Genomic DNA, 16153 nt, shown 5'->3' with positions numbered 1-16153 from the left:
CTACCCACTAGTTGCTTTAATAATTATCGTTGTTAACTAGTTACTTGAATATGCTATATTACGATATGTTTTATGAAAGCGGCGATTTTCTCAAAGTTCCCTTTAATGAGAAAAGTTTCAAGAAAATTTACAGTCGGATTTTATCTTTCCAAAAAATAAAAATACGAGCGTTCGATACTTATTAGTGCTTTTTAGACTTATTGCTTTTTTATTAGGGAAGCTCGGGGGGATTATAACGAATATTGGAAATCTTATCTCTGTAGAAATGTGAAGGATCAGCCAGATTACGTAAATGTGAGAAAATAAAGTACGGGTAGGTAATTTTAAACTTTTATATTTATTGAAGCCAGCTTTTGAAGGAATGTACAGATATAAAAACTGAAATTATGTTGTATAAAAGTTATAGAAATACCTTAAAATATCGATAAGAGGATAAGATATGTGTGGATATTTTATTTTTAATGATTGAAATCTAATTATCTTAAGAATCATTTAAAGAGTGCGATTTAAGACAATCGGAAAAATTAGCCAGTGTACTTCGTGTTTTGAAATCAAAGTGTTGGACCATGTTCGTTATGGTACAGAGATGACAAAATTCGGCTAAAGAAAATGTTGATGATTTTTTGCAAAAATCTGGATGTCTGGGGCAAAAACTCAAGGCCGATTAATAAATCACAAGTACTGAAGTATGTTATTTTCTAAATTTAAATACCATTTGCAATGCAAAATTTTATGATGACTTCTTCAAATTTTTGGTGCGGATGATTGATAAATGTTGTGTAGACCACAGATGACAGACTACAGACAGAGAGACGAAAATATTAAATAACCTACTTTGATACAATCTGCTTTTTACTGCATCTCATTTCCAACGTATAAAGTCGGGAGTGTTTTTAGTACGATTTATAGAGATTTGTAAGTTGAAAACAGTGCCAGTGGTGAAAACCGCGTTCCAAAATTTTCGTAAACAGTTCGAAAGAATATCTTGATTATTTTTTTACAAGTAAATATACGTTTGTAGAGGAAGAGGAATTATTAAAAAAAAGAATACACACCGGACAAACCTATACTCAAATTTAATGAAATGTAGGTAACTTAAATATACCATTTCAAGAGCGATGTTTATTTTTCCACTCATCCATCTAATCCCAATCAGTAATCACTTTTAAAACAAATTTCATATCAGGTGAGCAAGCTTGTACTACTTTGGGTAATGAAAGTACAAACCCACGAAAAAACCAAATGTAATCACAACATTGCGTGAGATATCCCGACAGTAAAACTCAAACGCGTAGAAATAATTACGAAATGAGCAAATTGGCAAATTTTAATTTCGCTGGGAATTTAAAAAAACACATAAAATTTAGTTTTACGATTAAAGCTTCGAAACGTTCATGTACAGTTGAATTTCTCTCCGAAACTCTGGCATTTTTCTGCGCCCTAATTGAAGCACCATAAACAGCTTTTACACCTCATAAACTCAGCGTGCAAAATGAAGATAAAATCCAAAGAGGCCGGGATAATTATCGAAGCGGAGACCAAACGCAACACCAGCAGAAAAAAGAAAAGTGCACCGAACAAACAAAATCTCCAAGTTAATAACTCGTTTCGAGATGAAAAATTTCCATTTTAAATCTGAAAGAGATGGATCGATAGGGATTTTTCTCATAAACTCGGCACGCAAATTATCTCTCTGTGTAAATGCTATCATAAAAAAGCCGTGTTTGCGGAAATTTGCTCCAATACCGCGCGGGAAGGGTTAACTGTAATAATCATGATTATAGCAAAACTAAAGGTTAAAGTCGAAAACAGCCCTCCCAAACATGGGTCCAATAATAATTTGAGTGATTATGATTATAGTATAAACAAAACCTCAGACGCCAGTCGTAAATAAAAAGCTGCCACGGCAAAACAAAGTTCAACAACATTCACTTTTCACCAAATAAAAATAAATTAAATTCATTTAATTATATCCTCAGGCACAGATTTTATCAAAAAATCTTAATAAATTAACCTTTAAGTAAGTGCTTTTAACATTTTTTTTTTTTTGATAAAGTGTGAAATTTTCTGCAGGGTATTCATCGATTTTGGCAAGGAAACTTCACATTTTTTAAACCATTCCTCTTTTAAATCCCAGGTACATGCTGTTTTATTTATATTTTTCGGGTCATGCTTGGGATTTTTAGATTCCAAGCTGTAACGTTGTAGTAGACCGCGTAATTTTTTAAATTTCTGCTCTAGTTACTCACGACGCCTACAAACATCAGCTGTGAAACCTGTTGCAGAAATTATGGCTACGAAGCAATAGTGTGGAGATGATCGTTGTTTTATGCTGCTAAGTGGCAACTAATTATAACATATAATAAGCATTTGTTATTATTATTAATATTATTATTATTATAACTTACGAGGTCCCACAGGTTAAAACCCAATTACGGAACATGCATCAATCGATCTAATTACTTTGGAAATTGAATTAAATAAATCCACGTTGTTTTGCTCTGTTTCCCAATATCACAGGATTTTATACATTGGTGAAAAGCGTAGAAAATCTGTTTTCGGTGTGTACGTATAAAATAATTGTGGATTTCTGGATGTAAAGAAATTAATTTGACGTAATAATTCAGGAAGGATAATTTTGGAATTTAGAATTTTATGAAGGAATACGATATTAGAAATTTTGTCTCTATTCAAAATATGTAAAATGGAAAATCTCTCAAGCAATAAAGATAGCTCGTAGGCAATGGGAGGATAGAAATGGCCTTCCCTAAAATAAAGGTACTTTAGAAATCTTCTGTATTCGGGTCCAGACTGGCTACATTGCGACGAAATTCCGGTGAGACGGGACGGAGCCGATCCGGAATTTCGTCGATAACGAGTGGGGGCGGCGTGCCTCGGTCTCAAGCCTTGGGCTAACTAGTGCCGCTCACCCAGAATCACGTCTGGCCGATCTAGGCTTACGCGGATACTTTCACGCCACCGGGGGTGGCGCCTTAAGTCAGGAGCGGCGGTCGCTCGGCCGCCAGCTCCCTCTCTGGGGTAAGGAGTACCGGGGTTGCCCCCAAGCCGGAGACACGGATCTCCAGGTGGTGAGTGCCCGCGAAAATAAAATAAAACGGAAAGAAATATTTTACAATAAATTGGGTTTATTCCCTGCCACCCGCTACACGCTATACTTCTATAGTAATGGCTCGTTTAACGAAAAAGAATGTACGAGGGGAAAGTTTTGAGCGTTAAACTTGGATTTGGGTTAGGTTTGATTTCACGTTTGATGCAGTGAGTTTTTTTTTATTTGACGAACTTTGCATGAAATGAAGTTTTAATGATTGTTGTTTTGTTTCAGGTAAGACGCGGACTCCGTAGGCATTCAAGGACCCTTTCCGTTAGTGTAGCCCAGTTTGTTGTTATGTTATGTTCGTGGAGTCTTTGTTGGCAAGTAAAGGTGTTTTTATTTCTTCAAAAGCAGTTCGAATGTTTTCTTTGAAAACAATCTTTGATGTTTCCGAAGCGGTTAGTTTGTGAAATGCGATTTCTTTGGTGACTTAACGTCAAACCTACACCAGATTTAATAAGTCTAAGATATACATGTATTATGTAAAAGTGATAAATATCTCTACATTACTGCTCCATCGAAAGCAAAAAAAAAAAAATAATTGAAAAATGATTATCATTGTGAGAGGTTAAATAAGTTAGTTAGTTGAAGGTATTTCTTAAATTTAAGATAAAATCATAGTTTATTACAAACTGTAAACACTAAAGAATAATGTATAAAAAACGAATAAGACATGAACCCTGCAATACCTCAAGTTCCATTCCGTTCTATTACTTCCGTTAGTTTTGTCGACTATGCTAATATAGTTGCCAGAAATTGTTGGCAAATAAAGAGGTTTCCATTTCCAGAAAACCACTTAAATCTTTTTTTTGACAACAGCCTTATGTAGCGCGCTACTGATGCAAGAAAACATGTAAAATGGATCATGTAAAATTGATCTGAGTCGTCTTATAACATCAAAACGTTTGAACCAAGGTAAGGTAGCATCACTATTAGAAGTTCTGTTCCTAATAGCTCCGAATTCTGCTAAGTATTTTTCGATGTTTTGGTGGCCACTCAAGGTAGCTCGTCCAAGTGCTGTGTAACCACTATAAGTAGCCCGATTGATTTCGGCTTCGTGTTTTACTAGGCATTCGACAGTTTTTTGGTAGCCATGTGAGGATGCTACGATAAGCGGTGTCCAACCATTATCATCAGCTCGGTTGATTTCGGCTCCGTATTTCAGTAGACATTCGACAATGTTTTCGTGGCCGTCCGAGGAAGCTGCATAAAGCGGTGTCCGACCATTATAATCAGCACGATTGACTTCGGCTCCGTTTTCCACTAGACATTGTACAGTTTTTTCATGTCCGTTCACTGAAGCTATGTAAAGTGGTGTCCAATCAAATGTATTAGCAGGTTCGATTTCGGCTCCGCATTTCACCAGACATTCGACAATTTTTTCCTGGCCCTTCGAGGAAGTCATGTAAAGCGGTGTCCAACCATGCTTATCAGCGCGATTGATATCAGCTCCATATTTCACTAGGCATTTGATTGTTTCTTCATGACCGTTCACCGAAGCTACGTAGAGCGGTGTCCAGCCATTTTTATCAGCGCAGTTGATTTTGGCTCCGCGTTTCACCAGGAATTCTACAATTTTTTCGTGGCCATTCGAGGAAGCTGAGTGAAGTGGTGTCCAACCATTTTCATCAGCGCAATTGACTTCGGCTCCAGATTTGACTAAGTCCTCCACAACTGCTGCATTTCCTTTTAGGGAAGTTGCTATAAGAAGCGGCTGAAAATAGAATTTATTAATAAAATTTACGCCTTCATAAGTCCTCAATCTGTTAGTTAGAACTAGTTTAACTGTTCGTCGTATCCAAACCAAGCAGAACATTATCATAAAATAAATCGTAATTAAAAATTAGTAATCAAAATAAATTTGACAACGTGGTGTGTGCCGATCCAAACTGACAATACCTGTAGTGATGAAGAAGTATTCTCTGCAGCTTGTGAAGTGTGTAACTGACTACTGTTTCCTTGTTCATGTACTTCGTAGTGGTTGAAATCCATGATGACAACGTTGAAGAAGTCTGTTAAAAAAATAATAACTGATAAATTTTTTATTCTTTTTGAAAATGGAGAAAACTTGTGTATTTTAATATGGACAGCAGAAATATTATAATAAAAAAATAAGAATCATTATAACACTACTGAAAAGAAGCTTCTATAAAATTTATAATTCTTCACCAAAAAATTATTGACGCCATCCGAACAGTTATTCAATGCCTTGCTTAGTAAGCCTAGCGTCATCGTTTTTCGAGTCTAGTTAGTAAATAATTATCAATCGGGATTGAGTTAATTCATAAACCTTCCTAATGAAGAGAAATGGGAATGGAATGAAGACACGGAAGAATTGGCTGATGTAAAAATTGGTCGAAAGTTATTTCAACAGGACTTCCCTCGCCCCCGAAGTGCAATGCAACAAATCCCGCTTCTTTAAAAAAAAATTGATTTCGCGAATTTGTATTCATGATAACCAGAGTTAGGCATAGTGATGGGGAATCAATCAGACAAATATTAAATACGACGGCGCGACGTCAGGCGATAAATGTGGTTGGCCAACTGTGCACACTCTTCATCATCAGTGGCGTTTGATGCAGGTCAGTGTTTATTTGATCAAAATCATCACGAAAATTGTGATGTTGAACAGTCACTTTTAATTTTTAAAGCAATTTTAACATCTGGTACAACTCGTATAACTGAGGAAAACCTAGAAAATGTAATAATTCTTATTAAGTTGTAGGCCACGACTGGCGATCGGACGGCAATGAGGATCACTTCCGCTATGCCGAAAACTGGTGATAACCTGTATACATTAAAATAAATATGGATAAGTAATACCAGTAATCGCCCAAGAAAGTAAATGACATCATATAAATTCGTTTTGATACCCCATAATGTTTTTTTTTCTCTACCACATATCATTTATTTTTTTATGACATGCTATACATTTTTTTAGAGATCTTGTAGAGCTTGTTTTTTGAAATCATTAATGCATCATAATTTAATCACCTACACCCCGCATTGGAACACATTATGTTAGAAAAATACACTTGTTTATTTGGTCGACAACTCCGGAGTGACCTATACTTGTATGTAGTGGCGATTTTCCCATTTAGAAATAACACTAAGGTGTAGATTTTAGACATTTGAACAATGAAACAATTACAGGAATAGGTATGCTATTTTATAAAATTTAAATCTTACCTAGCATTCATGAAAAATTTTGAGATGTCATGACATTGATAGAGACAGAACAATACTTCCTTCGCTTACCCCCGGGAGGTAAAACAACGAAGAACGTTACACAAAAACTAAATTAGAAATATAAAAGGACAGAAAATTATGATGACGAAAAAGCGAGAAATAAAGACATAAACGGAAAAAGAGTAAACAAAAAAAGGGATAGTGCAACAACAAATACCAACTCTTAAAAAACACGTAAGGAAGATACTCAAAATAACAGAAACGAGAAAGAAAGTTTAACGATATGTAGCGATAGGGAAATGCCACGTGATGATATACAGTGGAGATAACAAGAAGGCACAATCAGGAGTGAGCTTCATAATTAACAAGACATTAAGAAATGGAATAAGAGAATGGACAAGTATAAGCGATCGAATAATAAGATTTTAAAATTGAAATAGAAAATGGACCACTTGAAGGAGAGACAAAGAAAGATAATAAAACATAATAATAAATAGACCAATTACTTTGAAACAAAGGACAAAAATAAACCGAAAATTAGAAGCTTTTTTAATGCTGATATATGAGATTGGGACGGGAAAGTTTGAAAATTCCGGGAAGAAACTTAAAATAATAACGGACAGAAGATAATAGAATACTGTACCTTGAGTAATATCATACTGGGTAATACAGTCTTTCAACATAATAATACACATAAGTATGGAAGAATAGTGACAAGTAGGAGAGAGAAGTCGATATCAGATCTGGTATGAATTAATAGAAGAAAAAAAATTGAAAATAATGAAGGATGTAAAACTAAGAAAAGGGTGTGAAATTGGGAGCTACCACTAAAGAAAAAGAGCAAAGGCAGTAGAATTTGTAAATAATTATAAGAGCCGATAGACTGAAGTATCAAAAACCAAAGGAAGAATACCAGAAGAAAATTACAGAAGAAAACAAAACAAAGAAAAATTTATTAAAATGGATTGAGACGAGCTATGCAAAACTTTTAAAACTGTAGTCACAGAAGCGACGACTGAAGCGTGCGGAATCAACAGGAATACGAATAAGAGACCAACAGTCTGTTGGAAAAACGATATAAGAAAGGAGTTAAAGAGAATAAAATTCTTTAGAAGAAATGCGTAAATAACAACAGGAATATTGACGACTATGACTACCTTACTTTAAAAGACAAAGAAAGTTAAAATAGCAGCGAAAGCAAAAGCATGGGAAGAACTCGGAATAAAGACCGAAAAATATGCAGCAGCTAACGTAAAGACGTTATACCGCACACTGAAAAATCTAAGGAACAAAAAAAAAACTATTGGAAACATGAAAAAAGAGAAGGAGATTGTAGAAGGAGACAGAGTTATAGTAGGATTGAAGGAATATTTAGGAGAACAATTAAAAACAGGTGAAGAACAGAAGGTTGAAATACAAAAAGAAAACTTGAAAGAAGAGGAAACGGAAATCGAAATAAATATGCTGCTAAAATTCATTATTAAGGGAACTAAAGTAGGAAAGCGCCCAGGGATAGACAATATGAGGCCAGAAATGATAATGCACATAGGAGAAAAAGGACACTAGAAACAGCATGGAAAACCAAAAACAGAGTGGAAAACTAATAAAATACCAACGGAATGGAACTAAGACCGGCAGAAATGTGTGAACTACTTTACGCGGATGATTTGATTTGATTTTCCAAATAACGGAACGGAATTAAAACAGAATAGAAAGGTGGTCACAAGAACTAGAAAAATATAACCTAAGAATAAACACAGAGAAATCAGAAATAGTGACAACCGCAAATGAAAAGGTCAAGACGGAAAAAGATGTACAGGGAGAGGGAATAAGAGAATTAGAAAAAAGAAGATATCTGGAAGCTACAACAGACATAAGAAAACAATTCGAAAAAGAAATGATGAACAAAATAAACAGAACTACAACAATATACACAACACTATATTACCAGTTCTTTACAGGAAAGGGATATCCCAAGATACAAAAGTAAAGGTATGTGAGCCGGTTTTAGTGGCAACGCTCATTTACGAAAGTGAATCATGGGTTTTAAAAGTAAAATTATGGCGTGTGAAATGAATATCTGGATAAAGTAAGAAGTGAAAAAATACGATAAGATCTAAAAGTGAAAAACATAAACAAATTGAGTCAAATCAAACAGATGGTTCGGGCATGGTAGTGAGAGTGGACGAAAACAAAACAGTGAGAGTGTTATGCGAAATGGCGATAGCCGAAAACAGAATGGAATGATGAAATAACTGACATAATAAAGAGGAAATCGAAGAACTGGACTCAGCGAAACAAGATGGTAAAAATAGAGACAAAATAATGGTGACTTTGGCTCTCTGTCAGTTTCAGTTTTTCCAAAAAAAAAACTATGATATTTTAATGCTTCCATTTTTGCCACTTCTTATAATGAAAAATTGTTCTAAAAATCACTGTAAGTTTAAAAAATATGTGTAAATTATTAAAGTAAAAGTAAGGAAGCATGCTTTGTATATATTTCAAGTGAATTTTGTCATAACAAAATTTTGTGATGGTGTCATCAACATTTTAGCAATTGCATGTACACATATCAGTTTAAATAGGTACAGTATAACACTACTAATACTAGTGCTATACACTCAAATTATTTGAACAATAAAATGATATCCTCATTCACTATTTTTTTTGAGTTATTCCGAGTAAGTAGTTCTAAAAAATATGAAAGCTTTGATAATAAACGACAACTATAGACTGATAAGATTTTGGAAAATTTAGGTAGGCTTTATTTGCCAAAATTCTGAGATGAAGTCATTAATTTTTTGGAGACGATAAACGAATAAATTTTGATTAACGATTGATGCCTACGATGGAACTTAAAACGTTTGCAAGATTCGATGTTGCAGTTCCACAGTAAAATTCCAAAACGTTAGAAAATTTTGTTTTTTTTTTTTTAAATCTGAATGGCTAAGACAGAAGGGTAATAATTGAAAACGGATTCATGAGGAAGGAAAAATACTCGTTTATTATAAGTGTAATGTACAACTTACCAATTAGGAAGTTCACCTATTTTTGATACGTATAATCACAAAACATATTTGTTTAAAAAAATATCTTGTAATCACAACCATACTTTACAATTATCATTCCGAATTTGTTAATCATGAGTGCTCCTTAAATACGCGCTATTCTAAAAGGGTGGGGTTAACATATCTGATAGTAAGTTACTGTTATCAAAACCAACACGATATGGGAAATCCGATTTTTTTTTTGCTTTTTACTAAATACTTACGTTATCTCACTTTTTTAATTCAATAGTTTTCGTCTGTTTATCATGTAATTTTTGTCAGTGTTATTCGGAGATATGTCCATATTACTAAAATTGTTCCGAAATTTTAAATGTATTTCAATCATATATCTACTGTACACGGAAAAACACGAACCAAAATTGGTTCGATTATTCTGTTTTAAATGTGAAATAATATTGTTTCAATGCGACTCATTTATTAATTCATCCATAATTTCACTTGATCGTACGTTAAAACAACATTCAAAACTACAACCCAACAAAATTTTGCAGTTTAACTTAAAAGCTATAGAATCGATTCCTTTAAAAATTTGTCCTCGCTCATTCATTCATAAACCACAAGTATAAGGGTATGTTATTTTATAAAATTTAAACAACATTTACTATGCAAAATTTTTAGACGACATCATCAAATTGTTGGTGGGGATAATCAAATAAATTTTTGGTTAACGTTTTACCATCTACACATCAGTCAAGAAATTTCAGAAATTATCTGTCCAATAAAATAAACTAGGTGTAGTAACGAACTCCTACAAAATACGTTAAGTGTCCAACAACACTAGATTTTCCCCTCAAACTTCTAAAATTAAAACGATGTTCTGGTCTGTCTAAACGCTTTCTGTGTTAAAACGCACAAGAATCGTGATATCGGCCATTATCGACGAAAGTTTAGATTAAATGTTTGCTGTGGATAAGGGTCATTTAATATCCCCGGAAGTTGAGGAAAAACCCCGCAGCAGCACATTCACGTTCCATATTTTGAAAGTAGTTTCATAGAAAAGTTTATTCCTCACGACGTTTCTGATTAGTTTTCTCGGTCAGAGGGTGTGCGCACATAGGTTACAACGTCTTCCAATCTGAAACTTCTTATTAGTTCCATCAAGTTGGAACGGAATCATCCGCCTCCTCCCATGTGGGAGCTGGAAAATATGTAAAGTCGAACCCTTGCCACATAAACAGCAACCGACAACTTAATGTCGTCTTCAGGTACAGCTTTCAGAAGCTGTAATTAGGTTAATCGAAAGTTTAGAGGGGGTGTTTTCGGCAGTTTGATGAGCTTTATTTGGCTGGGCATCGGTGCGGCGCAAACGATGCTCGTGTGAACAGGTGGCGTCTTTTCAGTTTTATTGTTGACGGGGTTTGGATTAGATTTTGCAACTCATCTCGGTTTAAGTTTCGTGGGTTTCGGGGGAATAATTGATGAGTATTGGTTTTTGGCGTGTTTGCTTTTACTGGAATAGCGAAAACCACACCCCGTCAAATATTTAAAGAGAATGAATTAGTTATGAAGAATGGGAAAAGACTTCGACCACTGAACACACGAAAACATATGTATGCTAACTAATGCAATTATAACGACTGTTGAAATAGGTTTTTTTTATTTTTTTAAAGAAAAATAACATAAATGTTTCGATTTCGCCATTTCACGCCTTAAGCTCCTCCTACTGCTTTTATGATACTTGATGAAAGTGTTCCAATCAGAGTGAGCCACAGATATTTCTGTGGCTCACTCTGATTGGAACACTTTCATCACTACACTTTCTCACTAAAAATATTTTTTTAGTGAGAAGAAGGAAGAAAGTTCTCTGACATGCTGACATTTATTAATCAAGAAATCGATGACGGTGCACTTTTATTTCTGAATTTTTCGTGGTAATTAAGTTATTCAATTTTGGTGAACTGGCATTGTATATATTGAGCTGATTGAATGATTTAACATAATGTATTAGATACTTTGTCGATCCTAAGTTCTTTAAAACAGTTCAGTTCTTTAATGATGCACTGGAATTACAACTCGTTTTACACACTTTATATGACTGACCACACTCGTCTTCATTTTGTGATAACCCAAACATTCCGCCTTAAATTGACATTGGCCTCGGGTGCGATCATTCAACAAAATGGCACCCTACATTATGACTTTTTTTTATACCGCTAAATAAAACACAAAATATATGGAGGACACAAAATCATTTATTCCTCCACTGACAAAAAAAAAACAAAAAAAAGCTGCGACTATGTTCCGCAGGTTGAAGGCCTTCGTAGTTCTCAGCTACAAAAAAAAACTTGCCTAACTTTGAATGCAAACAAATTAAACGTTCTGAATCAATGCAGATATTTGAATGCCACAAATTTAATAAAAACAAAGAAAAATCTGAATTACAGTAACTGGATGCAAATACACAAGTTATTACGGACGTGTGGCGGCAAATTTAAATTTATGGTAGTCAATAAGATAACAAAATTTTGATAAAACTCTATGCAGCGACACCAGAGCGCTATAAGAGTGTGGCGATCGAACTATATCAACTTCATTCTACAGCACAGCAAAATTACCCATAGAGGGCGTTGTAGCACGAGCTCAGTTTGAGGTTCCTGGTTGTGGCTGTTCTCCCACCACGACATTGATTCTAATCTATCGGCAAGCAAGTGCCGCCCAGCACTCGTCTACCTAACCAAGAAACGTGCCATGCTAACAAGCCGTTACGGTCGCAAACTCGTGGTTGTAAATGACGGCTATAGATAAGCTGACAGCGTCACGTCATCTCGACCGCTCCCCTGACTTCTATTCATATCGCTCTATTCTGCATATTTCATGCAGATGGAGCGATAGCCAGCTCGACAAGGAACCGCACACTCTGCTTCCGCTACGTGTTTCTGTTATTTAACCTAAATTCTACTTAAATGTTCAATTTCTATGACTGTGATATTAAACTACAACCGAACAAGTGTTAAAGTTTCAAAAAGTGCAATAAACAACATTTAAATTCGCCATACACTCTCGTGAAATTTGAAACGGCAAAGCTGAGATTAAGATTGGATATCAGACAATTTATATGATGGAAGCATTAATCAACAAAAAATTTTCAAAAAAAGTTCCAAATCTGTTAAAGCTTTACTGGTGGAAGCCATATTTTCCTTTGCTGAAATGAGTGACAATAGCAGTAACATCGGGTCAAAATAAATTATGTCAAGTTACTAACTATACTTTGAAAAATATATGCAACACGAACTCACTAACAATAGTTATAAAGCTATTGAGGCGCACGTACTGATGTGGCCATTTTTTCACTTAAAACAACGCATCCGAATTACAATTGGTTCGCTCGCGACCCAGTGTTACCGTGGAGTTAATATTTGCCACACTTTATCAACGATTCAAACAAAGAATTTACATGATGTTAAATTATGCCACACTTTATCAATGGCTCAAAGAATTTACATGATGTTAAATGGTGCCACACTTTATCAACTGTTCAAACAAATAATTTACATGGTGTTAAACTATGCCATGATCCAAGTGACTGGCTACTTAAAATAATTAGCTTCGAGAGTTTATATCGTGGACTGTCCCCAGCTTATCCCACACAAAATACATGATAAAAAAAGCACAAAATGCAACCCGCGTTGCTAGAAATATGCGTTCCGATGATATATTTTCTCACGTGGCGAGAAATATATCTCGATGATATTGTACGATATTATGAATTCTATCGCACTTTCATGGTTCTTTTCTCAGAGTGGGACTTTTGGTTAATTTTAATTGTCGTAATAGAACTATTAACAACCTTGTGTACGGAATTAAGAAGTGTTATACTAGTAACGTTATTCATAATTTCATAAACAAATGATGACTAAGTGAATCACATGAAAACTCCTAGCAAGTGCGTTATCTGAACAATCTCATGACTGTTAAATTTTGTTAGAACCAGTTAACTATTAAAATTCTAACATGAACTGTGAATCTACAAACAACAAAACAAATTTACACCACGTGTTGGCATCGGTCGAAAATTCGCATATTTCCGCTTGGAAAAACCGCAAGAATTAGCTGAGAATTGGTGTACAGTCCTGTCACGTGGTACTTTAATGCCATGGTAAAAATTTAAATGCAGTCGTCAACTTAATTGAGCTTCTATAAACCCGTCCAATTTTTAAAAACTGGATATATAGCGTAAATTTGAAGAAAATTTATTCGGCCATTTTGTAAGATTACGTCATCATTTTTTGGGTGGGGGCGTAAACTGATAAATTTTGATCAACATTACTTCCAATAACCTTAAAATATTTGCAAAATTTTACAGCACTAAGTTTTACAATTTTAAAGTTAAATTGTAGAATGTTATAAAATTTTGATCTTTTTTTCTCAAAATCTGGATGTCACACCTGCAGGAATGTTTATTCCATAAAATTTAAAGAACAGTTATTCATAAATGGAAAAATTTTATCAACGATTTACCATGTTATTTTTAAAATTTAAATAACAATTTCAACAATTGGGGATGATTACAGAAATATTAGTTAGCGTTTCACCATCTGCAGGATATTGCTAATACACATATAAAATTTTACAACAATCATTCCAGTAGCTTCAGGAATTATCTGTCTAACTAAAATCCGGACTGCTGTAGAGTTCATATCTTACGCTCAGTAAAAATCATCTTTTCTTAGCGACAATAGGAGAAAAAGTTTCTATCTGGTATTGCGCGTCAAAAACTCAAGGCGAATTCATAAACCACAAGTACAAGAATATACCTATATTACTATATAATCGTGAAATTTTTGTTATTGTTTTATTATTTACACTATATTCCTATATACATATAGATATAATATTTGAGTACAAACAGTTCAGTAATTTCAGAGATTATCTGTCTAATAAAAATCGACGCAGGAACACGGAAACTCAAGACCTACTTTTTCCCCCTCTAACGATCAAGAAACTTCGAGGAAACAGCGTACTCGAGAAATGAAAAGCTAAAATGGCACGTGTTGACAAAAAGAAGATTTTATGAATAAACACAGATTGGTAACCATATTCTGAAAAAAAAAAGAAAAATCTTTTAAGTAATTCATGTGGTTTATAGTATCCAAGAGCCTGTGATGTCGTGTAACCTAGATTTTGATTTTTGCTTAGGATTATGGAAGTAAGTACCACTTGACACGTGCCTGATGAAAGAACGTAAGACCTGATAACGACAGTTCGTAAATATTGTTTGCTTTTTGAATGAACAAAAATTAACTGAAGCAGTCCCCACATGTGCGATCAGAATTTTAAACTTAATTTTTATAAGTGCCATTGTTTCTTTTATCATGAATAAAAATCATGTAGTAATGAAAAAAAAATAGATATTATTTACTGTATCGTTTATCTGATTAATAACTCTTAACATATACATGACTTGGAAATTCCAGATATATCTATTTATTTTTATCACTATCGTAAAAATAGTGACACTAAAATTATCGAAAACTTGCGTAAACATCTGGGAAAATATTTGAAGTAGTGCTATGTTTTACGTAAATTTTAAATTGGTGTGGAACAAAACTCAAGGATTATACATTGATAACACAATCTAATATACATGTCCTTCCTAAAGTGAATATGAGAAAATTTTGTTATGGAAAAACTCGCTTCTATGTACACATAACGTACTTCTTTGCCTGTACTTTGACAGTCCACATACAGCTTGTATAACTTATTATAGGAGTTATCATAAAAGAAAATAAAATTTGTAAAATTAAATTTTATATTTTTTATACCAAGTGCATTTTGTAATTTTAATCAAAACTACGAAAAATATTTTTGTGGACCTATAACCTTACATATTTTCCATTAAAATTTAACACACTAATTTCCCATTTCTTATCCAAACTTGCTCGGTTTTACCCATAATATTATTACAGATTTCTATGGCATTAACTTATTAAGTTCACAAACGTACAATAATTGTTAACATTTCACTGGCGAAGTTATGAAAGGCTACATTCAATAGTGACGTCACTTTCCTGTTACATTAATTACCCAACTCAATTTCCTCTGTATAATAACAATAAAAGCAGCGCGTGAAATTTTATTTAGAGTCGTAATTAATGCGTTCTCGTTTTCCTGTCAAAAGCAGAATTGTAATTAACAAAAATATAATTACACTTCTTGAAAACTAAATACGAGTACGATCAAATCTTGAAATTCAGACGTCTTATCATGAAAATAAGTTTGCCTTATTAACTCCAGTTAGACAAAATAATTGGAGTCAACAGAATTTCCAGTCTCATGTTTTCTAAATTTTCCGGAGACGTCTTTTATCGACAAGCTTTTGTTTTATAAAAGCGAACTCGAATAAAAGTTTTAGTGTACGTATACATACGACGCCAAACAAGATATTTACGGATAATTGAGACCTTAGCTACTATGAAAGGTCGAAGTTGACATCTCGCAGAATAATTCTTCTGAACTTTTAAGTTTTACGTCTTCAGGTATTGATTTTCTGTATCAGATGGATTGGGTAGTAATTTTTTGAGACTTTCTATGTCGACTTTGCTGGGAGGCATACGTTGGAGAAATTTCAGTTTCTTGGAGCCTCCACATAGATTTCAACGACCGATGTCGTAAGAACCTTCCCAATTAAACCAACTTTCAAACAACACAAACTGTATTGATTTCGGTTCATCCGTTTGGGAGCTACGGTACCGCAGACAGACACATAGAGCGACAGAGAGGTCGGTGGTTAAAAAATAAAAATAGTCTGTCTTGTCTAAAATCCGGACTGCAGTAAATTTGTAAA

General features: G+C 34.1%; 2 protein-coding genes across 2 annotated transcripts in view; one reads left to right on the top strand and one right to left on the bottom strand.

The window, feature by feature from the left end:
* LOC135142395 (TWiK family of potassium channels protein 7-like) overlaps positions 1-16153 on the top strand; it is a 555364-nt gene that overhangs the window by 183446 nt on the left and 355765 nt on the right. The window lies entirely within an intron of this gene.
* On the bottom strand, positions 3707-9419 carry LOC135142299 (26S proteasome non-ATPase regulatory subunit 10-like). Its single transcript, XM_064073984.1, has 3 exons — positions 9331-9419; positions 5012-5124; positions 3707-4826 (listed from the first exon to the last, which is right to left on the bottom strand). The coding sequence occupies exons 2-3, from the start codon at positions 5102-5104 to the stop codon at positions 3909-3911; spliced, it is 1011 nt and encodes a 336-aa protein (XP_063930054.1). The 5' UTR covers positions 5105-5124; positions 9331-9419; the 3' UTR covers positions 3707-3908.

The sequence above is a fragment of the Zophobas morio genome, unplaced genomic scaffold (genome assembly GCF_036711695.1).
Source record: "Zophobas morio isolate AGI-343-1 ecotype UQ-CSIRO unplaced genomic scaffold, CSIRO_AGI_Zmor_V1 ptg000046l, whole genome shotgun sequence".
Taxonomy (NCBI): Eukaryota; Metazoa; Arthropoda; class Insecta; order Coleoptera; family Tenebrionidae; genus Zophobas; species Zophobas morio.
Note: the sequence above shows the minus strand (reverse complement) of the source record. Positions and strands in the feature narration are given on the sequence as shown.